Source organism: Spermophilus citellus, assembly GCF_964194105.1.
Source record: "Spermophilus citellus genome assembly, chromosome: 4".
In the NCBI taxonomy this organism is placed as follows: Eukaryota; Metazoa; Chordata; class Mammalia; order Rodentia; family Sciuridae; genus Spermophilus; species Spermophilus citellus.
In genome coordinates this window covers 20,118,993-20,144,536 of record NC_138185.1, presented here as the reverse complement: position 1 = coordinate 20,144,536, position 25,544 = coordinate 20,118,993, and the positions used below count along the sequence as shown (strand labels likewise).

Below are 25,544 nucleotides of genomic sequence, written 5' to 3'. Positions count from 1 at the left end.
TTCTTAGCCAAAATGCCTCTTCTCTTTCTGATTGTTAATACTGTGGATTTTCTAAAATCTTGCATTTCTCATGGAAGGTCTTTAAAAAACCCTTATGGTTCTTTAGAGTTTTTCCTAGTTATTTCTTCTCCTTCTACTGTAGTGTACGAAGGCTTCGGAGTTAGACCTGGGTTTGAATCACACATCTGCACTCACTGACTGTAGTTAATTGGAATCGATTTCTGCTTCGCTGTCTCCCTTCTCCGTCTCATTCTTTCTTCCTCCTTCAAATTTAGGACTTTCTCTTTCAAATTGAACTCGATGCTTGCTATTGCCCTTTCCTCTTTGGAATTATCCTCTAAACCTCAGTGAATAATCTCTATGAAAAATTGAAAAATTCCCACCTCAACTACTTCCTAACTGGCAAAGAATGCCCCTAGCTGATGGAAGGAGAGCCTGGCACCATGTTGCATGCGTGTAAGTGACTCGGGAGGTTGAGGCAGGAAGATGGCAAGTTCAAAACCAGCCTCAGCAACTTAGTGAGACCCTGTCTTAAAATAAAAAGTAAAAGGGCTGGGGATGTGGCTCAGTGGTTAGCATCCCTGGGTTCAATCCCTGGTATCAAAAAAAAAAAAAGGGGGGGGGATGGTGGTAGTGGAGGTGGTGAGGAGATGGCTTGCTAGGGATATTTGTGAGGTTCCTGGAGTGGAGAGAGATCTGATCAGGGATCAGACCAGAGGCCCCTTCCTCTTTTATGTTGGTTGTGATGTGGAGCCCAAGATGCTTGGAACTGACAAGACAGTGATCTCTGGATCTAGGTGGCGAGGGGTGGGTCAGCTGGTGGCAGCACTCTGTCCCTCTCCCCTTCAAAAGTGGACTTCATTCAGTTCCCGCTGGCATGGCATCTCCCTCTACTCCAGGGAGGCTGTGGGAGACACGGCAGGCAGCTACAGGGGCTGCCATCCTTTCTTGAGTTGGCTCAGCATACAGCTTCCTAGGAGCTGGGTCCAGTCCCTTTTGCAGGATGAGCACCAGCTGTTCATTCACCCCCCCCCCCCAATCCCCCAGGCAGGTGAGCCTCAGGTGTTCTTGACTGAGGCCACAGCGATTTTGTGGTGTTGTCTGGATGAAATCCTGGGATTTGAGGGGTCTTGCCACTCTGATAACATTCCAGATGTTTATGTTTAAGACTAGAGTGTTCCAACCCCTGGGGTGAAGGCCAGTACTGAAAGCCAGGTTGAGGGGAACATGATGTAGCACAATCACACACTCTGCGTGCTCACCCCTGCTTCCCACGTCTGTAGCCCTGGCAGACATTGTTAACCCTCACGGCATTCTCTCCTGTTACACACATGGCTTCCTGATTCCTCTCCTCCCAGTGCTCCAAATAGCCACCATCAACTTAAGAGTTGACACAGAGAAGAAAGTTTAGTCAAGGACGTCAGCTGAGAGAGCTCAGCAGAGGAGACCGAGGCCACTCCAGGCCTAGCCAACGTGAACAGCCACCCCTGTTTACTCACCTTGTAACCTGTGGTCACAGGTGGCCTCCTTTGGAAAATAACCCCACTCCCCTGGGTCTGGAGAAACCACCCTTGCAACCCGACTCCCATTTCCCTGTGCTTAGCTCTTACATAAGCTTCTTTGGTTTGGTTTAGCACCTTGACTGTGACTGACACAATCACATGGGATGTTTGTAGGCATCCTCTCGGCCTTGTGTGTGCCCTTAGTCCTTAGCACCTACATTCCGGCCCCTGCAGCCTTCTCCACACTGGCATTCTTAGCCCACCTCTCTGGGTTGGGTTGGTGGGGGATGCAGCATGGAGGACTGGTGTGGTCCTGGTGTGTGCTGTGGTTGTCTTTGAAGTTTTCCTGGAAATGAGCCTGAGAAGGCTGCTTCACCTTCACAGGCAGAACCAATCCAAAATGTCAATTAGCGTCTACTTGGTCCCTCTAGGTTGTCTTGACTGTTGGTCACCAAATGCCATCTTGCAGACATGCATGATAGATGCTCACTCCCCATATGATCATCTCTCTTCAGGCCAGAACTGGGGCTCCCTGGTGCAGTCCTGTCTACTACCTGACCTGGATCTTCTCTCTCAGCAAACTCACGAGTAGCCGGGCCAGGCTCTGTGAACTGTTAGCTTTGTTAGATGGTTTCTCCTCTAGCTGCTCCTGCTTCTTCATGCTGCCTGTATGTGACCCTGACTCTTCCTCTGCTCCCAATGTGACCCAGGCAGTTCAGACAGAGGGCCTTATTATCCAATCGCTGCGCTTGGTTCTTTTCCTGAGACAGCTCAGGGGTATTAGTTGCTCGATCACTCTTTGTTCCCTTTGGACTCTTGACTTTTGAATCCTGCCTCCCCTCTCCTACCATAAACACAAAGTCCTGAAAATAGGCTTCAGTGAGCAGTGACAAGCCAGGGCCAAGCCTGGGCTGCCATTCAGAGACCTGAATGAATGAAGCACAGCTGGATAAGCAGAGTTAAGGAGCTGGCCCGTGGGGACCTGAGTCCCACAACTGACGCCACACCAGGAGGTCTGTGTAGGGTGATAGAAGGTTTGCCCCAGCAGGAATAGGACAGTCAGTGAGAATAGGGTTGGGGGGACAAGGATAATTTCGAATTCAGATATTGGGAGCACCAAGGGCCCCAGAAGTCTCTTTGCTCATGAGTAAAGCATCATTATGCTGAAAAAATGATTCTGTTATTCAAAGACATGTGTTGTGGGAGGGCGGGGGTGTGTGTCCTTTAGGAGAGAAAGTAGGTCCCAAGTGAGATCAGAGGAGGAGGAGGGCTGGGCTGTTTGTTTTGTTTTCCTTTTCCCCTCATGCTCAATGGTGCAGGAAACACAAGGAGAAAAGCACTCCCGGCCTTCCCCCAGACAGCTGCCAAGATTGTGCAGGGAAGAATAGCTGAAGAACCAGGAACAAAATCTTAGCATTTTCTTTTAACGGTGTGAACTTTGAAATGCTTTCTGACTCATGTTTGAAAGTCTCTTCAATTTGAATTCACCTTCCTTCACGTTGTTTTTCTCAAAGCAGTTGGCTCCAGTCCAGAGATGTGTCAGTCAGTGACTCTCCTGGAATTAAGGAGGAACAGGGGGCTGGTGATGTAGTTCAGTGGCGCAGCACTTCCCGGAATGCACAAGGCCCTGGGTTCAATCCCCGTGTGTAGTCCTCCATGGGCAGGGCTGCTGTGGGAACCTGGCTTTGATCTTTCCATCCTCGCTCAAGGATAGCCCTCTACTTGGGCCTGAAAGGCCAGAAATGGTCATTGCAGAGGGGAGGGGAGGATCTGGTAATGTGCCCCAGCAAGAGGCCACTCATTTTGCTATAGGCCACAGTTCCTCCTGGGGTCCCTATGCCTGCTACCCTGAAAGTGTCACTGTTCTCTGTTAGGGTGACTTGGGGACATAAGTAAAGGAAAAAAACCAATTCAACTGGCTTAAATAATATAGGAGGTTTTGTTGGTTTGGATAGCCAAAGTGCTGAGGCTCCTTAAAGATCCTGTTTCTTAACTGTCACTCCCAAGTGTTGGTGACATCCAAGATTGACTTCCAGCAGCAACTGAGCTTCATGCTTCCAGGTCACATAGAGTGGGAAGGGAGAGCATCTGATTGGGGCAACTCAGGATGGGTGCCTGCACCTCAGCCAATCACGGGTAGCTGGGCTCCGCCCATTGGTAATAATAAGTTGTGGCCAATCAGGGCCTAGTATGGAAGGATAATGGAAAAATTGTGCAGATTCCCACCCAAAGCCGTGCCCCACATTCCCCAGACAACATTCTGTATTACCTTTTTTTCATAACTTTTTTTTTTGTAGTTGTACATGGACAGCATGCCTTTATTTTATTTGTTTCATTTTTATGTGGTGAAAGATCAAACCCAGGGCTTCACACATGCTAGGCAAGTGCTCTGCCACTGAGCTACAGCCCCAGCCCTGCAATAGCTTTTTATTTTGGGGTAATGATGAGGCCCACCCCCTGGCTCTACCTCCCCACCGAGTCCTGGTACACTTCCTTGCCTTCCCTAACAAGGGCAGCTGGGTGCAGTGGCACAGGCCTATGATCCCAGAGATTTAGGAGGCTGAGGCAGGAGGATTGTATGTTCCAGGTTGGTCTCAGCAACTTAGAGAGACTGTCTCAAAATAAAAAATAAAAAGAACTGGGGATGTGGTTTAGTGGTGAAGCACCCCTGGTTTCCATCCCCAGTGCAGGGTGGGTGGGGGAAGGGCCAGTCATCTGGAGCTGAGCCTCCCTGTCTCTAGAGGTACACTGACTGTTTCTCTCTCTGGGGACAGCAAGGGTCAGTTTTTGCAGGAAGAGGAATCAAGTTCAGCCTGTGTTAGACAACTGGCTACATCAAGGCTTTGGGGGAAAAGGTGCGGACACCTCCATAGCCGGTTCCTACTTCTCCAAGGGTCAAGTGCCTTGGCCTCAAACTTCCTGTTGGCCACAATCAAGCTATTTTGGTTCATTGCCCAGATGCTGGAAAAATTAGATACCCCACCCAATTTCCCCTGTCCTCTGATTTCTCTTCTCATATCTCACACACTTCCTGGATGACCTCGCCTGACCTGGCCTCTGCAGACCCCTCCCAAATTGCCAGTCCAGTCCCTCGGTGGACTTAGGGTTCTCATGTCCATTTCTGCAGGATGGTGTCTGGATATTCCCACAATACACTGGGTTTCAAATGTCTGCATACAGCTGGTTTTCCTCCAAACGTGGCCTTCCTTGGGGATCCTTATGGAGTGTTTATATTAGTCTCCCAGGTCTGGGCATCTTGGACTTGTTTTCATTGCCATCTGGGGCCATCTCTGGACGTGGGGACTGGTGAGCCCAGGCTTCACAAGAAGGCCCCTCCACATCCCACTGGAGCCACAGATTCTGTGGCTGCCCCAGCACCCAGGCCAGTGCCGCCCAGCTGCTGCAAGCAGTACCAGGCAATTCTTTAATTAGACCAAGCAGGGTTTTCTCAGACGGGGTGGGAGGAGGTGTGTGGGTCTATTGGGGGAAACTAGGTCACCTGAAAACCAGCAGTCAAGAGGGACCTGTCCTGGAGCCCCAGCTCCAGGGAACCCAGAGGGGCAAGATGGGAGGGGCTGGCGGAGAGAGCAAAGTTAGAGAAAAAATATGCTCTGGCCCCTTTTACTGGCCCTTGGGAGACATTGTCCTCACCTTTCTCCAGGGGGCTGGGCGACTGCCCTTATTTCCTTTGCCTAGAGCAGGGAGGGCCTCCTGTCTGCCTGGGGCCCCTGAGGGAGCACTCTGCTGGGACCAGGCCCCAGGCTGAGTGGCTGCTCATTCTCTGTACCCTTGGAGCATGTCACCTGCTCCCTGGTGTCCCTGTTTTGTCATTCATCAGTCAGACAGAGGCTGTGTCTGTCCTTTACCCTGCCGCATCCTCAGCCCTAGCATACTCCAGGCATGTGGTAGATGCCTGATAAATGTTTGTCAAGTGACTGGTGAGTTTGTGTGAGTGCTTCTCTTATAAGATTGCTGTCATGAGACTCCATGGCGAGGCGGGTTTCCCAAATGTCAGTCACTCATAGTTTTTGCCAACACTTAAATACCATCATTATTTAATTTTTCTTTACTACTAACTTGATAGGTTTAGACTGAAATAGATTTATTTAAAAAGGAAATTTTACATCACTGCCATAAATAAACAGTGACTGGGCAGACAAATCCACAGATGACAAGACAATGTGATTTCATTGTATCCTGCAAACTGTGGCTGACCTGGGGCTAGGAGCCTGAGGCCACCTTTTTCTTTGTTTACTAGGGAGACTGGCACGGTTGTAAAGATGTGAAGGACTGCTTAGCACAAGACTGACACCTTCTTTTTCAGAAAATCTGGAAGATGAAATAAGAAGGGATGCTCGTATATAATCCCATTTGCCTTGGGAGGCTGAGGCAGAAGGATCACAGGTTCAAGGCCAGCCTTGAACAATTTAGCAAGACTCTGTTTCAAAATTTAAAAAAATAATAATTATTATTATAATGTGGCTGAAGAAGTAGCTCAGTGGTAAAGTGACTGACATTTGGGAAACCCGCCTCACCATGGAGTCTCATGGCAGCAATCTTATAAGAGAAGCACTCACACAAACTCAATAGTCACTTGACAGATATTTATCAGGCATCTACAACATCTCCTGGGTTCAATCCCCATTACTGCAAAACCAACACCACCAACAACAACAATAACAACAACAACAACAAAGCCTAAACCAACCAACCAACCAAACAAACAAAAACCCACAGCGTTCTGGGAAGGTCCACATTATACTGATTCTCATTCCCATGCTTTTGATAATTTTCTTGGGGTAGATTCTTTTTGTACTCTTAGGGAAGCACTTGTCTGAGATGATGGCTGGGGAAAGTCTTTGAAAGGGGTCAAGTGCTTTAGCGGTGTGAATGAATGGTATGATTTTTCTTATCTTTACGCTTGGCATGTTTTTGAGGACCTCCTACCTCATTGGTGATCAGCAATCATGATGAAGAAATGAATAGCTGTATAGAATTTCAAGGCTGAAAGAAATCTTAGAGAATACTTAGGTCTGCCTGATACCATGGGAATTAATCCTTTCGTGGGTGTTGGAGAAGTTGCTACCTCCTGAGAAAGCTGCTGTGTTGAACCGTGAGCACCTGGGGGAAGGACTCGTTGGATAGCTCTGGAGGCCAGTGTCTATTCTTGGGGTGTACACGACTGCTTCCCTGTCTCCTCGTCCTGTTCTGTGCTGGGGAGACTCTCAGGCTGTCTTTCCTCTCTGCGGTAGATTGGAGCTCTGGCTATTTGGAGTCCGTCATTCTGCCTAAGACATGATTTGCAGACTCAGAGGACTGTAGGAGCTACCAATTGATGACAAGTAATAGACAAGGTCAGTGGGAGAATTAGGGAGCCTGGGGACTTTGGTGAATCAGAGGGTGTGTGCTCTAAAGGGAGCAGCCCTCTCTGCCCCAGTTGGTGGTTGCCAAGTGAGCACAGCATGACCAGATATTGAAATGTTTCTAAGAAATGCTGAAACCCCACTGTTGGGTATAAAATCTCCATGCTTTCAATGTTAGCAATGAGTTAAGATATTGCAGAACATGGTGTGGACTAAAACCAAGCCAACCAACAAGTGTGATGGATGTGGACCACGGGGTGTTTTGGGTTAAGTCTGGCTCACAGCCACTTTTACTTCCTAGTTGTGTGATTTTGGGTAAATTAATTAATCTCTCTGTGTTTTATCTGGAAAATGGGCATGATAATAATACCAACTTCATTAGGTTGTTGGGAAGACTAAGTGGATTCATTGATAGATTGGGGCAGAATAAGCCAGTGGCCCTTCAGTTCCAGTGGGGTCTGACCATTATAATAATACTGTGTAGTGGTGAATTGAACACTTGAATTCCATCTAAAAAAGTAAGCAAAATATGAATCTAAATGGCTAAAATACAAGCCAGTGACCACATGGCACACTGGCTGTGGAACTAGATTTCTTAGACATTGCTGGAGGGAACAAATTCCTCTGAAGAGGAGTTTGGCTGTTTCTTTTTAAATTCAGTTTGCAATTACCAGATGACCCAACAGCTGTGCCCCGGGGAAATGAAAACTTGTTCACTCAAAACCCTGTGCATGAATGTAAGAGCCCCAAACTGGAAACAACCCAGATGTTCTTCAAGGGATGAATGGTTAAACAAATTAGGGTATATCCATCCCTAAAATGGAATCCAACTCAGCAACCAAAGGAAGTGAACTATGAATACATGCGACAACTTGAATGAATCTCAAACAAGTAGTGCTGAGTGTAAGAAGCAGACCCCTAAAGGCTACCTGCTGTTTCTATTTATGTAATATATTTTGAAATGACAAAATTATAGAGATGGACAACAGATTAGTGATTGCCACAAGCAGGGACAGGAGTGGGTTGGGTGCTTAGAAAAGGAGATGGGGGATGGACAGAGACATCCTTGTAACCCTGGAGCTGTTTGTACCCTAAGGGGATAAACAGGGTTGAAACACACGTTCAAACAAGTACGGGTAAGGGGCTGGGGTTGGGGCTGGGGTAGAGCACTCACTTAGCACGTGTGAGGCGCTGGGTGCGATCCTCAGCACCACATCAAAGTAAATAAATAAAATGAAGGTAGTGTGTCCAACTACAACTAAAAAAATATTTTAGCAAAAGTATGGGTAAGCTGAGGAAATCTGAATGAGATCAGTGGATTGGATCAATGTCAGATTCCTGGCTGTGACACTGCACGGTAGTTTTTGAGATTAAACTGAGTCAAGCATACTGGGATCTCTCTGTATTATTTGTTACAACTGCATGTGAAGCTATGATTATGCAAATAAAAAGTTTATTTCATTCATTTAAGAAGGACTGCAAGGTGTTCAAAACAAAAATCAAAAGGAAACCAAACCAAAGGCAACCAGAGCTGGCTGGCTTGTTCCTGCTGAGCTTGCCATGGGCTTATTTATACTTGAGGTCACATCCACTCCGACCCTTCAAACCTTTGCCCTGTGAGCCTTGCCAAGCTACCCTGTCCCATCTGCTGGTATGAGTCTTAGGACTGGAAGAGACCCAAAGAACCATCTCACCCACTGCGAGCTCCCGAGGTCCAGACCGAAGCTGGACTCCGGTGTTTAGCCTTCTAAGGAAGGACCCTGGGCTGTCCCTGCCCTCTCTGAGATAGCAGCACCTCCACATTGCACAGATGGAGACCTGTGCCCATCTCTGCCTGTTGCCCAGCAGCCACTGCCAGCCTGGCCTGCTGTGCTCACGTCTCCCGCCCTTCCTCCTGCAAGCTCTTTTCTCTTTGCTACTAGGTCTATAAGATTTGGGGGCAGCTCTTTTTGTTTCTTGAACACCTGAACATTCTGGGAGGTGACAGAACATTTGGCAGGTGGGAAAGCAGGCTTAGAGAGGTGCAGGTGATTGTCCTCAGACCCCTTTTCTCCGTGTCTGAGAATCCGGACTGTCTGTGCTGCCAAGCAGAACAGCTGGGTCCAGACTCTGAGGTTTTGCTGATCTTACGTTGTTTGGGACTCATGAGAGCAAGAGGTGTGCTTTTTTTTTTTCCTTCTTCCTTTTTAAAGTTATTTAAAAAGGGAAACTTCAAGTAGGATATTCTAGGTCCCAATAATTCACAGTTTATCAAACTTTTTGATCTTAGGGCTACTCGATTCCCTTAAATTGAGGATCCTGAAGAATTTTTATCTATGTGGACCATATCCATCAATATTGATCCTAGTATAAATAAATACTGAAATTAAAAAATAGCGTCAAGGCCTTTAAAATAACAAGTCTGTCATATGTTATAACAATATGACAACTTACAACATATTTTATTAGACTGTTCTAAAAATATAACAATATGTAACATTTTGATTAAAAACTATTTTCCAAAACAAAAAAGTTACTGAGTAAAGTGGCATTGTTTAAAAACTTTTGTCTCTATGTTGGGCTTCATAGATGGATTCTTATACCTTTATTTCCCCTTTTTTTAGAGCATTATAGTTATACATAATAGTTGGGTTCATTTTAACAAAATCATACATGCATAGAATTTGTTTTTCTTTACTTCAGTCCCCGTGGCCTCCCCATTCCCTCCTCTCCTCCCACCCACTATTCTCCTTCCTCTGCTCTGCTCTGAGCTTCCTTTCACTTATTTATTTGTTTTTGATTAATGCTTTATACATGTACGTAACAGTGGTATTAACTGTGGTATATTTATACGTGCACATCACACGATTTTGTTAAATCCATTCTGCACTTCCTCCCCTTTCCTGTCCTTCCTCCTCCCTCAAAATCTCCTCCTATTCTACTATATCATATCGTTGTGATATCCTCGCCCCCTCTCCTCTCCCCTTATTTTGCTGTAGCTTCCACATAGTAGAGAAAACATCCCGCCCTTTATTTTCTGAGTCTGGCTTATTTCACTTAGCTTGGTGTTCCCTAGTTCCATGCATTTACTGGCAAATGCCATCATTTCATTGTTCTCTATGACTGAATAAAATTTCATTTTATATACATATAAAGTGAACACACACACACCACATTTTCTTAATTCACTCATCTGTTGATTGGCACCTGGGCTGGTTCCATAATTTGGCTACTGTGAATTGTGCTGCTATAAATGTTGACATAGCTGTATTGCTAGAGTAGGCTGATTTGAGTTCTTTTGGATAAATACCAAGGAGTGGGATAGCTGGGTCATATTGTGGTTCCATTTCTAGTTTTTTGAGAAATCTCCATACTGTTTCCCAGGGGAGGAAATTTTTGGTTCTTCTAGCAATGTCTCATATAATCTATATCCACATTTAATCTGTTGTCACGTCATCTGTCATGTGGCTTTAGGAACCTCTGTATGTTTGTGAGATAATGAGAGTGGAGAAGGTTAATAATAACAGCTTAATCTAATTACTCAAATAGTTTTGACATTCTGAATGGTTTGAAAGGGTCTCAGGATGTTCCCATAGTGTTACCAGGCCATATTTTAAGAACCACCTCAATAGTACATTATATCCTCTGGTTTCCTTCTGGTCCTGCCTGTCCTATCTCCACAACAACTTGCATCCCATAATGAGCAAAACAAAAGAGCCTTGTACAGAAGTACTAGATATTCCTATTTCTAGGGACTTGGCTCCTATGTGGGTGCTTGCATAGTCTCCAGATTTTCTGGGTTCTGCAGCCCCCATTATGTTCTGAGCCCATGGGCAACCCTCTGTTTCCAATACCCACATACCTGAATCCTTAAAGTACAATGACTTCATATAAGAAAACTGGAAATTCATGGTTCTTGTTAGATGGTTGTGACTGGAGAGGAGACAACTACCACTATCCAATAGAACTTTCTGGAATAATGGGAAAATGCTCTCTCTGTGATATCTGGCATGATAGCCACTGGAAGCATGTGGCTATTGCTCACTTAAAATTTGACTAGTGCAACCGAGGAACTGAATTATTTTATTTTCATTGATTTAATCTGAGCAGCCACAGTGACTCTAGCTGCAATACAATCAGACCACTCTAAGGATTTGCATTTTTGTCCCAGGGGCCATGGAAAGAACATCTCAAAAGGGTTTGAATGTGGGGCGGTAGGGTGTCATTTAATAATCAGATCTTAGATTCGGAGTCTGACGAGCATGTTCTTGTCTCCCTGCCGCAGGTCCCACCATGAGGCCCCAGCCCCTCTGGAGCCCCCGTGCTCTGCCGGCCCTGGGCGCACCGCGCTAGCCCGCAGGGCACTTGGGTGGCGCGGTGGCCATGGCCAGCCACGTGGACCTGCTGACCGAGCTGCAGCTGCTGGAGAAGGTGCCCACGCTGGAGCGGCTGCGTGCCGCCCAGAAGCGCCGGGCCCAGCAGCTGAAGAAGTGGGCGCAGTACGAGCAGGACCTGCAGCACCGCAAGCGCAAGCACGAGCGGAAGCGCAGCGCCGGGGGCCGCCGCAAGAAGGTGTCCTTCGACGCCAGCGTGGCGCTGCTGGAGGCCTCTCTGCGGAACGACGCCGAGGAAGGTAGGCCTGCCTCCCTGAGCCTGGGGGCCTGGGCCCTGGTTCCCGGGTCTGCGCCCCAGAGGTGGCCCCAGAGGAAGAGGTTCCAGGAGAAGCTTTGACCTTATCTTGGACTTTTTCCCCCTTTTGTCTTTTTCTTTTTTGAGGTGAGGGCTCCCTGCGTTGCCTCAGTTGGTCTTGAACTCCTGGGGTCAAGAGAGCCTCAGCCTCCAAGGGCTGAAACTGCAGGCATGTCACTGCGCCTTTCTTAGGCTAGTTTTTGGAAACCAGGATTCCAGCCTTTGGCTAATGAGTGCCATAACAATTCTCCTAACTTTCCACAAATATTTACTGACAACCTCTTTTTTGCACATTGCCGTTCTAGGTAATGACTAAGTAGGGCCTGGTTTCTCCCTCCCAGAGACCCACACCAGTAAGATCTTGAGATTCTTGAGCCCTTCCTCTGTGCTGACACCTGGCCTTCGTATGCTGCTCTGGTTTCTTAGCCCTCCCTGTGGACATAACTAGTGTAGCGCGTGGTTAAGTGCCTAGACCAGCCTGAAAGTTGGACTCTGATGTGACACTGGCAGTGGACCAATCACTTCACTCCTAGTCCTAGTTTCTACCTCTGTAAAGTGAAGATAATACTAGAATCTATCTTATGGGCTTGTTGTAAAGATTAAATTACGTAATACCTATGATATTCTTGAAATGGGCCCTTATGATATGTATATTTTAAATTTATTTGGGGGTGTACTGTGGATTGAATCCAGGGGCACTCTACCACTGAGATATATCCCTGTCCTTTTAAGTTTTCTTATTTGAGACAGTTTCACTAAGTTGCTGAGGCTGGCCTTGAACTTGTGATCCCGATACCTTAGCCTCCCAAGTCGCTGGGATTACAGGTGTGCAACATTGCACGGGGCCACTTGTTACGTTTCATTTAATTAAATTACTAGTACATATCCCATGGTCCAGCTATCATGATATTTGAGAGCCATGGGTAATAACACCCATTTTACAGATGGAGAAACTGAGACTCAGAGAGGGTTAAGACCTTGATCAGTGGCAGTGCAGGATCAGAAGCCCCAGGATCCAACCTCTGGTCACTGCCCATGGCTTTGTAGGTTTGCTTCCCATGGTAAGGATTCGAGGGGGATCCGCTACTCAAGCCCTCTTCTCTGGGCATGTGGTCTGCCTGCTCATTGTGCAACCAAGGTTTGTGCACATGTCCTTTGATCCCCTCAGTAGCCTCGGACCCATCCTTGAACACTAAGCCTTTCTGGTGTTCCTGGAGAGGCCTCCCTGGGTTTCCTGGGCCCCTCCACACACGCTCCAGACATACCGAGCAAACACAGTCAATCAAAGAGCTGAGAGGTGGTGGCATTCACAACTCACGGGGGGCTGGATTTCACAGGAGGTGCATCCCTCATCCCTAAAATCTAAAATCTGAAATGATCCGAAATTTGAATTTCTGAGAGCCTGCCTGACTCTGCACGAGGAAAGTTCCACACCTGACCTCATGTTGGGTTGTAGTCAAAATGCAGGTGCCCTAAAAATATTGAAGAAAATGATCTTCAGGCTACATATATATTAAGTGTAAGTGAAACCCAGTGAATCCCTGAGATCCCTCATTGTGTAGGTGCAAATATTGCACACTCTGAAAAAAACATTGAAAATCTGAAGCCCTTCGGGTCCCGTGTGTTTTGGATAAAGCTCATTCCACCTGTGTTTACTTGGTGCTTCAGGTCCTCGCGCTCTCGGAATTCACAGTTCCCCTTTCATCGCAGTATCAGGGCGTGTAGGAAGTCAGCAGCTGGAGGCAGCTGGGCTGAGCGCAGGGGGTGAGCCTCCTGACAGAGGCATGAGTCTCAGGCTGGGGACGTGGCCCTGGGGCTCCTTCCCATGTGTGGTTGCTGAGTGACGTGGCAGCCCCAGCCCACTCAGTGGGCTCGTCATGATGTCTAATTTTTGATGGGGGCGGTGGCTCATCAGTTCTCTCCCCACTCACCGTTGACTCCATTCTTCCCTGACAAAGCCCCATCTCTCTACCCCAGGGGCTTCTCGGAGGCCCTGTGAGCTGGGCTGTGTGGTTCCAGAGCAGCTGCCCAGAGGATATACCTCCTGGCCCCCTGCCATGGCCTTACCCTTGGTGACTGTCATGTGCTCTGGATAGAAAAAACACTGGCCTTGGGGGTCAAGGTTCAGTCCGTGCCTCCCCCCACAGCCCTGCCTGTGGCCTGGAGTAGCTCATCTCACCTCCCTGGGCCCAATTTATTAAATGTATAACATGGAGTCCTAAATGACTGCTTGCAAGAGGGTGCGTCAGGAATCAGGCAGTTTTGGAAAAATTACCCTGAGCCCCGTATCAGAATAGTGGTAATGGTAACATGCTTTTTCTATGAATTTTTAAAAAGCAAACTTAAATGGTTTCAAGAACCCAAATAGATACAAACACATTCTTCTTGTATAAATCCAACAACAGCTGGGCTTGCTGGAGCACGCCTGCGATCCCAGCGACTCAGGAGGCTGAGGCAGGAGAATCGCAAGTTCAAAGCAGTCTCTGCAACTTAGTGAGGCCCCAAGCAATGGAGAGAGACCCAGTCTCAAAATAAAAAAAAGGGAGAAGGACTGGGGTTGTGGCTTGGTGGTTAAGAATACCTGGGTTCAATCACTGGTACCAAAAAAAAAAAAAAAAAAAAATCCAACAATAGAAATGTACAGGGTCACAAATTGCCCCCCTCCTTCCCACCTCCCCTCCTCCATGCCTCCCTTCTTCCTTCCCTCTTATCTGATCATTACTTGCTGGTTTGATGTGTTTCCTCCCAGGCCTTTTAAAAATTCTTTTACCTATGTATTTGTGGACTTGGAGAGATCTAGAGCAAAGATTTTTTTTTTAAGCTTTTACATAACTGGTGACATCCTGGAATCTTGGACACATTATTCTGCAATTTTCTTTTTTTGTCACCCAACAATATGTCTTGGAGATATTTTCATGCCAGAACATGCACCGTGCAATAGCTCTGCATGATTCATCTTAACTGCTGTGTAGTATTCCATAGGATGGTTTCACCAGATTTTTTGCATTGATTCCTTATTAAAGACCATGGAGGGCTTTTTTTTTTAAAGTAGTTTTTCTTTTGCCACAGTGAGTGTTTTGTGTGCACTTGCAAACATTTGTCTAGAACAGTTGTTGAAAAATGGAAGAAATGAATCAAAGGGTATTCCGTTTGCCTAAAAAAAAAAAAAAAAAAAAAAAGCTAGATGCCATGGGCTGGTCCCCCTGACTCTGGGGACTGCTAAGTGAAGCTGGAGCAGCCTGAGCTCTGTGCTCTGTGGCATACAATGGGGGTGGGGCTGGAGGTGCCCCCTGGTTCCAAGGTGGCTGGGTTTGAGGCAGGTGTGAGGCTGCCATCAGTCGGTCAGCTCTTGACCTTGCTGGGCTATGCTCAGCTTCCTGGCAGCGTGACAGAGCCTATTACTCCCAAGTGGCTGGGAGCAGCTTCTGCTTAGTGTGGAGCTGGTGTTTGGGAGGCTGCCGGGGGTGGGGGGTGGGGGGTGTTAGCTCACAGTGGTGGGAGCATGGGATGGCAGCTCCCCCGCTTGGCTGAGCTCACAGCATCCTCTGAGTCACCTTCCTCACCTGCCTGGGGAGTGTGAGTTGTTCCTAGGGAGAGGCAGCACCCAGGAACTCACCAAATCTCCTTCTCCAGCCCCCATTACCTAGGCTGATGCCTTTGACCTCTGACCTGCCTGAGCCCCGCCCTTACTGCTCCCACATCATCCTCCCCTACCCAGCCAGGTGATCCAGGTCCTCCTAGCTCCTCCCAGGTACCCTGAGTGCTTTCTTTCTGCACCTTCTCCCTCTATCTGAATCGCTCTTCCCCTCACTCCTCTACCTCTTCAGGTCTGGTGACCTTCTCTGGGAACCATCTGGGAGCCTTTTTGGTATCCCACCCCTATCACTAGTTAGAGCCGAAACTCAATACCTAGCTGACATTTACCAAGAGGCTGGTAGTGTCCAGGCTAGGAACACAGACTGAAATTTGACCTCCAGGGATTCAACTTCCAGTTCTATCACTATTTGCTGTGCATTCTTGGAAAAGTGACTGAACTAAACTTCTCTGTATCTCAGTTTCCCTGATTATAAAGATGAGGATGATAATAATGTACCTACTTCTACTTCGTAAAGTTGTTGGGGTGTTAAACTGAGTTGGCAAATGTTGAAATGATATGAAAAGAAGTAGATAAGTGATATAAATTTTGCTTCTACATTATCTATTTTTACATATTCTCTTATTAATATATATTCTGATTGTCGTCATTGTTATTGATCAGGTGCTTACTTCGTACCAGGCAGCCTGTTTTACATGTGTTACCTCAGTTGGTTAATCCTCACAGTAACTCTTTGAGGTTAGAGAATTGAGCCCCATTAAAAAAATAGCTTGGGTTCAATTTGCACATTATAAAACGTGCCTGTTTTAGGTGTACAAATTCAGTGATTCTCTGCAAATTTACGGAGTTGCGCATCCATCACCACAATCCAGTCTTGGAGCATTTTCTCTTGTCTCTCCCAGGGGTCGTCCCCAGCCCCAGGCATCCTTCTGCCTTCTGCCTCTGCATGTTGGCGTCTCTGGAGTCCAGCTCACATGGAGTCATTCAGTCCACTGTGAGGGCTTCGTGGCTGTAGGCGGATGTTTTCTAGGTCCCCCAGGCTCTGGTCTGTGTGAGTGCTTCCTTCTTAGTGCTCTGAAGCGGTCTGTCATACAGTTGTGCCCACCTGGTCTGTCCATCCCCCGGCTGGTGGACGCTGGGGTCGTTCTTGGTTATGGTGGAAATGCTGCTGTGTACAGGTGTGCTGGTCTTTGTGTGGACACAGGTTTTCATTTGTTGAGGTGGTGACCCAGGGCTGGAATGGCTGGGTTCTGGGGTCTATTTCTGTTGAACTTCAAGGGCTGAACAGTTTCCTGAGTTGGCTGCACCGGGTTCTGTTCTCCCACCTGAATTCACAGATGAGGCACTGGAAACCCAGAGAGGCTAAGTCACTTGACAAGGTCTCAAGGGACCGAAGTGTCAGACTCAGGACTCAGCCCGGATTGGTTTTCCCCAGAAGCCCTTGCTCTTAACGACCTGGTGGTCTTGGCACCTCCTGCTTGGCTTCCCCCCATGAACCGGAAACCACTTGTCTGCTTCTGATGAGCTGCTCTTGGCTGTGTGGACCCTGGGGTTTCTGTTGGCCTCAGGCCTTCAGTTTTGGGGGTCCCCAGGTCAGTCCTGTACCCTCGGCCATTACTTCTTTTCAAGACAGTAGCCCAGCCTTTTTTGAAACCACTGATGTTTGTTATTCGGGCTTGTGTTTTTCTCTCAGAATATATGTGGTTTTCTTTATGGAAATTCTGTTCACATTTTGAAAAAAATGAGTGATTCTTCTGTACTCTAAATTTAACTCTTCAAGTGTTATTCTCACAGTAAAGGTTTTCAAACCCTCTTTTTTTTTTAAAGCAGTGGAAACTTTGTGTGAAATATTATGCAGAAACTCAAGCTGTAAAACAGATGAAAACAGATGAAAGAGCTATTCTCCGAGGTCAGTTGGGGGCTTCTGGAACCTTCCCCGTCACCCCTGCAAACGTCTGTCCTCAGGACACCGGCAGGCACTGGGCTCCACCAGGGCCACTCAAACCTCTGATGGAAAAGGCTCTGACTTTCACTTTTGGTGATTTGGAAAGACTGTCTCAAAAAAAGAAAAGGGTGATGGTTCTTCTCAAAATGAAAATAAGGCATCCGTGTTGTAGAAAAATTTTAAAGTACAGAAAAAAAAATACTAAGAAGATAAAATTAGCTGGATGTGATGTCACACACTTGTAATCCCAGCCACTTGGGAGGCTGAGGAAGGAGGATCACAAGCTCATGGTCAGCCACGGCAATTTAGCAAGACCCTGCCTCAAAAAATGAAATAAAATAAAATAAAAGGGCTGAGGATGAAGCTCAGTGGTAGAGGGATCCTGGGTTCAATCCCCAGAACCAAAATAAGTAAATAAATAAATACTCATACTCCCTCTGTGCACCAAGAGTCATGGATAATATTTTTTATTGTTTTATCAAGGAACCAAGTAGGGCTCTCATGTGGGTAAACTAGAGAAAGTTTAACAAAGGGGCACTTTTTGATTTTGGAGTTCCTTTGTTCTTTTTTTTTTAATATTTATTTTTTAGTTATAGTTGGACACAATACCTTTATTTATTTATTTATCTTTATGCGGTGCTGAGGATCGAACCCAGTGCCTTGCATGTGCTAGTTGAGTGCTCTACTGCTGAGCCACAACCCCAGCCTTCTTCGTTTTCTTAAAAGCCGAGAGTCCCTAAGAGCCTTCGTGCAATTGGACTCTATCTGTATTTACTGTATCAGAAATCACAGCTGAGGAATTAAATATTTATCATTCATTAAGTCAGAACAATAAACCCATTATCTGTAGTCCTAACGATCTATTGCTGCAGAGCAGATGAGCTCAACATTTAGCAGCTTAAAATGATAAATATTTACAGTCTCAGAAAACTTCTGTGGCTCAGGAATCCAGGAGCAGCTTAGCTGGGAGCGTCTAGCTCCAGATCTCTCCTGAGGTTGTGGTCCTCTCCAGGTGGAACAGGGCCGGGGGATCTACCGCCAAGATGGAGCACTTACATGGCTCTTGGTGAGAGGCCTCAGGTCCTTGCTGCTGGGGCCTCTCCACGTAGCAGGTGGCTTCTTTCCAAAAATGAGGAGATTGAGGAAGCCACCATGTCCTTTGTGACCTTGGAAATCACACACCATTACCTCCACCATATTCTCTTCCTTACAAGTGACTCACTCTGTCCAGTCCACACTCAAGGGGAGGGGTATTGAGTCCCCTCTCTTGAAGGAAGAAGAACTTTTGGTCATGTTTTAAATGTTAACCTGGAAACATAAATATTTTATGAAAAATACTAATATTTTTCAGAACAAACAATCATAAGGAGACTAGCCTTGTTTTATACTTTTGCAAATCTTTTTAAGGTCTGGTTTTAATAGAAGACAGGTGGATTCTCTTCTTTGCTTCTGTACTTGCCCTGCTGTGATAGGTTATTTTGGTTGAAGTAAATGAAGAAAATCTTATCTCACAAAGATAGGTAGTTGGAAAAAAAGGAAAATTATAATTGCTTTTTCAGACAGTTGTGGATATTCCTTGATTACAAACCAAAATTCAACAGGTGGTAGTTTCTTCAAGGTTGGTTGGGATGTAGAATCTGAAACCATTCTGATTTTTAACTTTTCTTACTCTATTACATTAAAATTTGTTGGTCTGTCTTTCATTTCACATGGCTCCTGTAACCATGTGTACTTTTTAAACAACGAGTATTGATCTGTTGGTAAACAGTGGTTCACTGAGTTCCAAATATTAACACATTTATTATGTAACATAAAAAAATTATAACCAATCTCATCAGAAAATTCTTTAAGTATTGGGAAACTCTAGGCTCATTATGGCATATGAATTCTCTGAAATTCAAAATTTTGCTAAAGGGTTACATTAGTCATCTTTTTGTCTCTGTGACCAAAATGCCTGACAAGAACAACTTAGAGAACGAAAGCTTATTTGGGGCTCACAGTTTCAGAGGTTCAGTCCCTGGTCGGCTGTCTCCAAGGCAGAAACATCTCAGTGGAAGGGCATGGCAGAGGGCAGCTGAGAGAGAGCACAAGGAGCCAGGATCAAGATGTAACCCCCAATGGTACCCACTTCCACCGTGACCTGATTCCTCCAGCTTCACCTCACTACCACCCAGTAGTCCATCCCAATTATTAATCCATCAAATGGATTAATCCATCGATAAGGTTTTAGCTCTCATAGTCTAATCATTTCATCTTTGAATACTGCTACATTGTCTAACACATCAGCTTTTCTGGGGACACCTCATATCCAAACCATAATAGGGGTGCAGCACAGCAGTAGAGCATGTGCTTGGCTTGAGTAAGCCCTGGGTTCCATCCCCAGGACCCAAAACAAATCAATAAACAAATAAAAATATAAGTTGAACTTTTGCTTGACATTTTATATTATGGGGCTGGGATTGTGGCTCAGTGGTAGAGCGCTCACCTAGCATGTGTGAGGCACTGGGTTTCAGCCTCAGCACCACATAAAAATAAATAAACGGAATGAAAGGTATTGTATCCATCTACAACTAAAAAAGAAATTCTTTAATTTTTTTTTAATATTGTATCTTTGACAACAAATGCTGCTAGTTTTGAGAGGATGCCTTTGTTCACTTCAGAGAACAGGCCTCTGGGTAAGAACAGTGTCCACAGAGGCCCGCTTAGCGTACAAACTGCATCGCTCGATTAAAGCAGATGAACACGACAGTCATACTTCCTGTGTTTCTCTCATTTTGTCACACGTAATATTAAAAGGAAATGTACTCAAGGGCTGAGTTTAATAAAATTACTGTCTTTTACTGCTTCATCAAAGACATTTGAAAAGGAAACTGGCATTGATTTCTTTGCATTTATAAAATGGAGAGGAACACGGCAACTGCTAGTACACAGTTGGATTGTGTTCAAGTGACAGTGGTTTTACCCACCATTGCTTTTGCGCCATCCGTGTAAATGTCAGCACAGTGAAAAGTGCAATAACATTTAGTGTCATCATGAAAGTAGCTTAACTCTCAGAACCCTGAGAGTGTCTCGGGAGCCACTGATTTACAGGAACCAACGAGGAATGGTCCAGTCATCTGGGCTAGCAAAGTGGGGAGCTGTTATTACCCTGAGGGCCTCACGGTCAAGGGGAGGGGGCACAGTGCACCTTATAGCAGGCACCCTAAGGAGAGGGCTGTCTGACAGGAGCAGGGCTTCTCCCTCAAGCTCCTGCTGCCCCCAGCCTTCTGCTGTGGCTTCCATAACCAAACCCAACCAGAGAGCGTTTGGTGTGGTCCAAATGGGCAGAGGAGGGTGCATCTGGAGGCCCAGGTGGGGCTTTTGATCACCACCCAATTGTCATCCAGTCTTTGATCTATAAACAGATGCAGAGTAAGTGTGTGTATATTAAAAAAAAAAAAAAAAAACAACAACACTTTTACCCTAGCCTTTGCTTGTCTATTCAAGAACATGAGGCACCTACCATGGGTGATAAAGAACCTAAACAAAATAATGGCATAAGTGAGGTCGGAGGTGGGAGGCCAGTGTGTGGGTTACAGGGTCAGGGACTACGTCTGAGGAGGTGATGTCGGCTGAGCCTGGGTGTTGGAGGGATCTAGACGAAATGTATAAAGGGCCTGCACTGGGGATGAACTTGGTGTGTCTGAGGACAAAGAAGGTGGGAGGTCGGAGGATGGGAGGTAGAGAGGTGAGCAGGGGAGAGCTTACTGGCCCCTGAAGGCTGGACTGGGAAGTGCACATTTAAACAAGAAGCTACTGGTAAGTTTTGAGAGGGGAATTCTGCAAGGAGATGGAGATTTGGATTTAGATGTAGATTGTCCTGACTCTTGGTGGAGATTAGATGGCATGGGTCTATTCTCAGGGGGCGTGAGAAGGAGCAGGGAGGCCGGTGGAAGTCCTCACAGTAGCCGTGGTGAGAGTCTCTGGTGGGAGCCATGGAGAAGCAGCAGTGAGGAGGAAAGCCCACAGGGCTGTGTCCAAAGGGGGAACTCCATGATGACATCTGGGCTTTTGACTTGAGCACCTTCATGGATCATGGCGCCATATTGAGACTGGGAAGATAGGGGTGAGGGGAGGTTGGGATTTGGAGAGAGCTGAGAGCTCTGTAGGACTATGCAAGTTGACATGGCCTTTATCAACCAAGTGGAGATTGTGAGGAGGGCACTGAGCTTGTGAGTACGGAGCTCAGGGAGAGCTCAGGGGTGGATATTGCACTTCTGGAAATAGCAGTGCAAATCTTTCCAAAGCTAAGGGACTGTGTGCGATCACCTGGGGAACAAGGATAGATAGAGCAAAGAGGGTGCCCCCAAGAGGAACCCTGGGGCAACTCCATAAGTACGAGAGTTAAACCAAGAAGCAGAGATCAAAGGAGACCCAGAATCAGCTGACTGGGAAGTGGAAAGAAAACTAGGATGGTGTCTCAGGAGCCTAGGGATGGAGGGTTCTAGAAGGAAGGACTGTTGACCAAGTCAAAGGCTGTCAAGTGGTCAAGTATTTTGTCTTGTCTTTGTAGAGTCCTTGGAAAAGAGATTTTTAGAGATGACCTCATATACCCATCTAGATGCACCGTCATTTATATATCCTCTCTATTATTGTATTTTGAGATTCTTCCTGATTTTTTGCTGCTATAAATCATGCTGTGGTGAGTATCAATGTATATACATATTTGGCCACAGTTTTAGTTATTTAGGGTAGGTTTTATTTATTTAGTATTTATTTAGGGTAGATTCTTAGAGGTTTCTTAGGCCTGAGGATATAAATACCTATAAGGTCTTGACATAAAAGGCTCATGTGGTCCTTAGAAAGCTTGCGTCCACAGCGTGTGCCAGGCCTCACCACTGCCCTCTCTATCTGCACTGGATGGTGGCACCCAAACACAATTTTGCCGATTCTTGGATATGTGAATAGTCTTATGGTCTTAATTTGCATAGAATTGAGGTGTTTAAGTTGGATGACTTACTCATAAGCTTACTGGTCATTCATCTCTTTTCACTGAGTTGTCTATTATTTGTCTATTTTTCTACTCACCTGTTTATTTTTCTAAGTTTAATCATTGTGCATGTTTGTGGAAGAGGAGTGAGGGACTCACAATAGACTGAGAGATGTCAACCCTTCGTTGTTGTGTATGGTACCCATATTTTCTACAACGTGTATTTGCTTTAATAATTTTTTTTAATCAAAGACTTTCTTTATGCCTTGGAGCTTTTAATTTTATGTAAACAAACCTAATGATACTTGCTCCCCTCCCTACATCATTTCTTTATTGTTTTTTCTTTAAAGCAAGAGTCAGAAAACTATGACTCAAAGACCAAATCCTCCCGCCTTGAATTTTTGTAAATAAAGTTTTATTGGAACACAGGTATAGCAACTCATTTACATATTCTCTATAGCGGCTTCCACACTATGATGGCGGAGTTGAATTTGGGTAACAGAAATCATATGGCCTGCAAAGATGAAAATAATGACTCTCTTGCCCTTTATAGAAAAAAGTTCATGGATTCTTGTTCTAAAATGTTTTCTTTATTTCTAGCAATTGTCTATTCACTTGTATTTTCTCCAAGTCTCTTTTGGCCTTATTTAAATCAATTAAACATTCTTCTGGAATTCATCTGAGTAGGAACTGGTAAATAAAAATCTGTCTATATTTTGTTTCCAAAGAGTTATCAATTGTCCCAGCATCCTTTGCTTTCCCGCAGATTTGTGATGCCACCCTCCTACTCTGAAGCATCATCCATAGGAAGGGTGACTTGCCAAGCTGTTCATCCTGTTTGAACAGCGTGTCTGTGTGCCCGTCACACACCCCTTCAGCTCTGAAGCCTTGGATTGTGGCTTAACATATGATGCAACAAGTCCTTCTGCACGTTGCTCCTCTTTTCCAAAAGTCCTGGGTTATTTTCAGCTGTTCACCCAATATTCAGGACTACTAGTTGTTTTCCTCAAACCTAAAAAATTTGGAAGTATTGATTGGTAGTATAAAAACTAATGTATTAATTTGTACCAAACTGATGTTTATCACAGTGAGTTTTCTTTCTTTTTCTTTTCTCTCTCTCTCTCTCTCTCTTTTTTTTTTTTTTGTACCTGGGATTGAACCCAGGGACACTTAACCATGAGCCACATCCCCAGCCCTTTTTATTTTTATTTAGAGGCAGGGTCTCATTAAGTTGCTGAGGCTGACTTTGAACTTGTGATCCTCCTATCTCAGCTTTCAGAGCCACTGGAATTACAGTCATGCGCCACCATATCATGGTGCATTTTCTAAGCAGGCAAATGGTATGTGTCTTTATTGGGAAAGTATTCTCTCATAGTCCTTTCAGGAAAGCTGTAAGGCTCCCTCTTCTCCATATAAGTAAGTCCTGTTTACTACTTTTTTGCTTTTCGAATTTGTATATTAATGTTCTATCAAGCCACTTCATCGTAGTCTTGGTTTTTCAGTGGGTTCTCTTGGGGTTCTGTGCGTGTTTGCAGATGATAAGGAGGTTAGATCATGTTTCCACGAGCCTGAGGGTAGTCCTGTCCATATTCAATCTATCTTCTCATCTCCTCCAGCCAACTACTCCTGTTGCTTCTACCATGTTTGTTCATGACACATGATTTTGAGATTTGTGAACATGTTCTACTTTGTCTGTATCCACCTCCCAGACTCTGATCTGGCTCCCTGGAGTGAATGGAATGGTCACCTTTCTCTTGGTTGAGTCTGTTTGTATGGTTGAAGTACCCGTCAGCTTTTTGAATAGCTACTATTGACTCACATTGAGCTTATAAGAAAATAAGCCTCCAAGTTGGTTTCCCACCAGAGAAGCATCTTCCCCATCTTGATGTTCTAGAAACCTATTTGTTGAACTATATTTTTCCTATAGAAAAAGGGCAAAATTAGCCGCATTTCCTACACCGAGCACACCATATAACCAGCACTCACTCAGCTCAGAATCAACATCGCCAATACCCAGAAGCCTTCCTGGATACGTAGTTGATTTCTGACATTGAAGTCAAGGCTCTAAATTTATCTTGTTAAGTTCAGAGCCCATTATCCACCTGCTCAGATAATTTTGGATTCTTGAATGATAAATTAGGACTTTTGTGTCATCAGTGACAGAAACTCAAACTGACTTAAGCAAAACAGGGTTCACGTAACTGAAAAGCTCAAGGAGCTCCCTGCTCCAGTTTAGGCGGGTTCAGGGATCACCAAAAGGTAACCCTGAATAGCTGGATGACCATCACCAGCTTGTGATGCATCCCTATCCTTTCAGCTACCCCAACAGGATCAATTTTTCTTCCCAGTAGTGCTCCAGATTCACCAAGTCTCAGAATTGAATCTCATTGGCTCAGATTGGCTTTATGCCTGTCTCTGAGTCAACCAGAACAGCTAGATCAGGGAAGCAGTGTGATGCTCGGTCCTACCTCAGCCATGTGCCCACACCTGGAATCAGCTCCTTCCCACACGGGGGGACTGACACTAAGGAATATGTTATAACTTCACCAAGGAAAAGGGATGCTATTTCCAGAGAGAGAGAGGGGGGGGGGATGCTGACCAGGCCATAACTGAATATTTCCACTGCAAAAGAAATGTTCACCAGAACTTTCTACTTGCTGTTCACGAATGCCATGGGCATTTGTCTTCCAGATTCGAGTTGTCCAATAGAACTTTTCCCCTGGATGAAAATGTGCTGCCTAAGGTGGTAGCTACTAGCTACTGGTTACTGAGCACTTAAAATATGGTTAGCAAGGTGGAGGCACTAAAGTTTCGATTTTATTTAATTTGAAGTAATTGGAGTAGGCAGCTGTGCTGGGCTAGAGGCTGCTCTCTCAGAAAAACAGTCCTTTTTCCATTATCCAAATCCCTGATTAAAAAAAATTGAATAAAAGAGAGCCTGGGGCCCACTGCTAAAGATCCTCTTCAGATTAATGTTTCAAAGTCAGTCATCACTCACTGGAAGTAGTTATGCAATCAACATGAACTTCACTCTATTGGCATTTGTAGTTAGCATGTGGGACACAGCAAGAGCTTCCGCTATAGAAAAAGGGCCTTCCTTGCCTCGAAAACTCAGCAGGCTTCTCTCCGAGGGTTAAAGCACAACAAAACATGTGAGATGTGACTAGGGATTAGGCATGGGCATGCGCAGGGCACACCTGGGCATCATCGGGCTGGCCCTGGAGCAGTGAACAGGACAGGCTGGGCCAGGCCATGTTGGAGCGTCAAGTCTAGCAGAGGCACTTGGAAGACAGCACAGCAGTAATGTGCTTACCACTAGGTAGAGGCATCCTGGAGAGGGCCTGGCCAAGAACAGATGCCCGGAAAAAGAAAGCCAGGAGGTCATGTGGGAGCAAAGCCGTTTAAATGCTTGCCTCAGGAGAGGGCACTGTGACCAACAACTTCAAAGATTGCCATCCTGTTGCTAAGCACAGTCTGATTATGGATAAAGGATGCTTCAGCC

At 45.7% G+C, this 25,544-nt stretch overlaps 1 protein-coding gene across 3 annotated transcripts in view; it reads left to right on the top strand.

The window, feature by feature from the left end:
- PPP1R16B (protein phosphatase 1 regulatory subunit 16B) overlaps window positions 1-25,544 on the top strand; it is a 102,515-nt gene that overhangs the window by 17,165 nt on the left and 59,806 nt on the right. For all 3 annotated transcript variants that reach the window (XM_081289086.1, XM_081289084.1, XM_081289085.1), the window contains exon 2: window positions 11,130-11,477. In XM_081289086.1, the coding sequence (XP_081145212.1) occupies window positions 11,228-11,477 (250 nt within the window). In that variant the 5' untranslated portion in view covers window positions 11,130-11,227. The remainder of the gene's footprint in view (window positions 1-11,129; window positions 11,478-25,544) is intronic.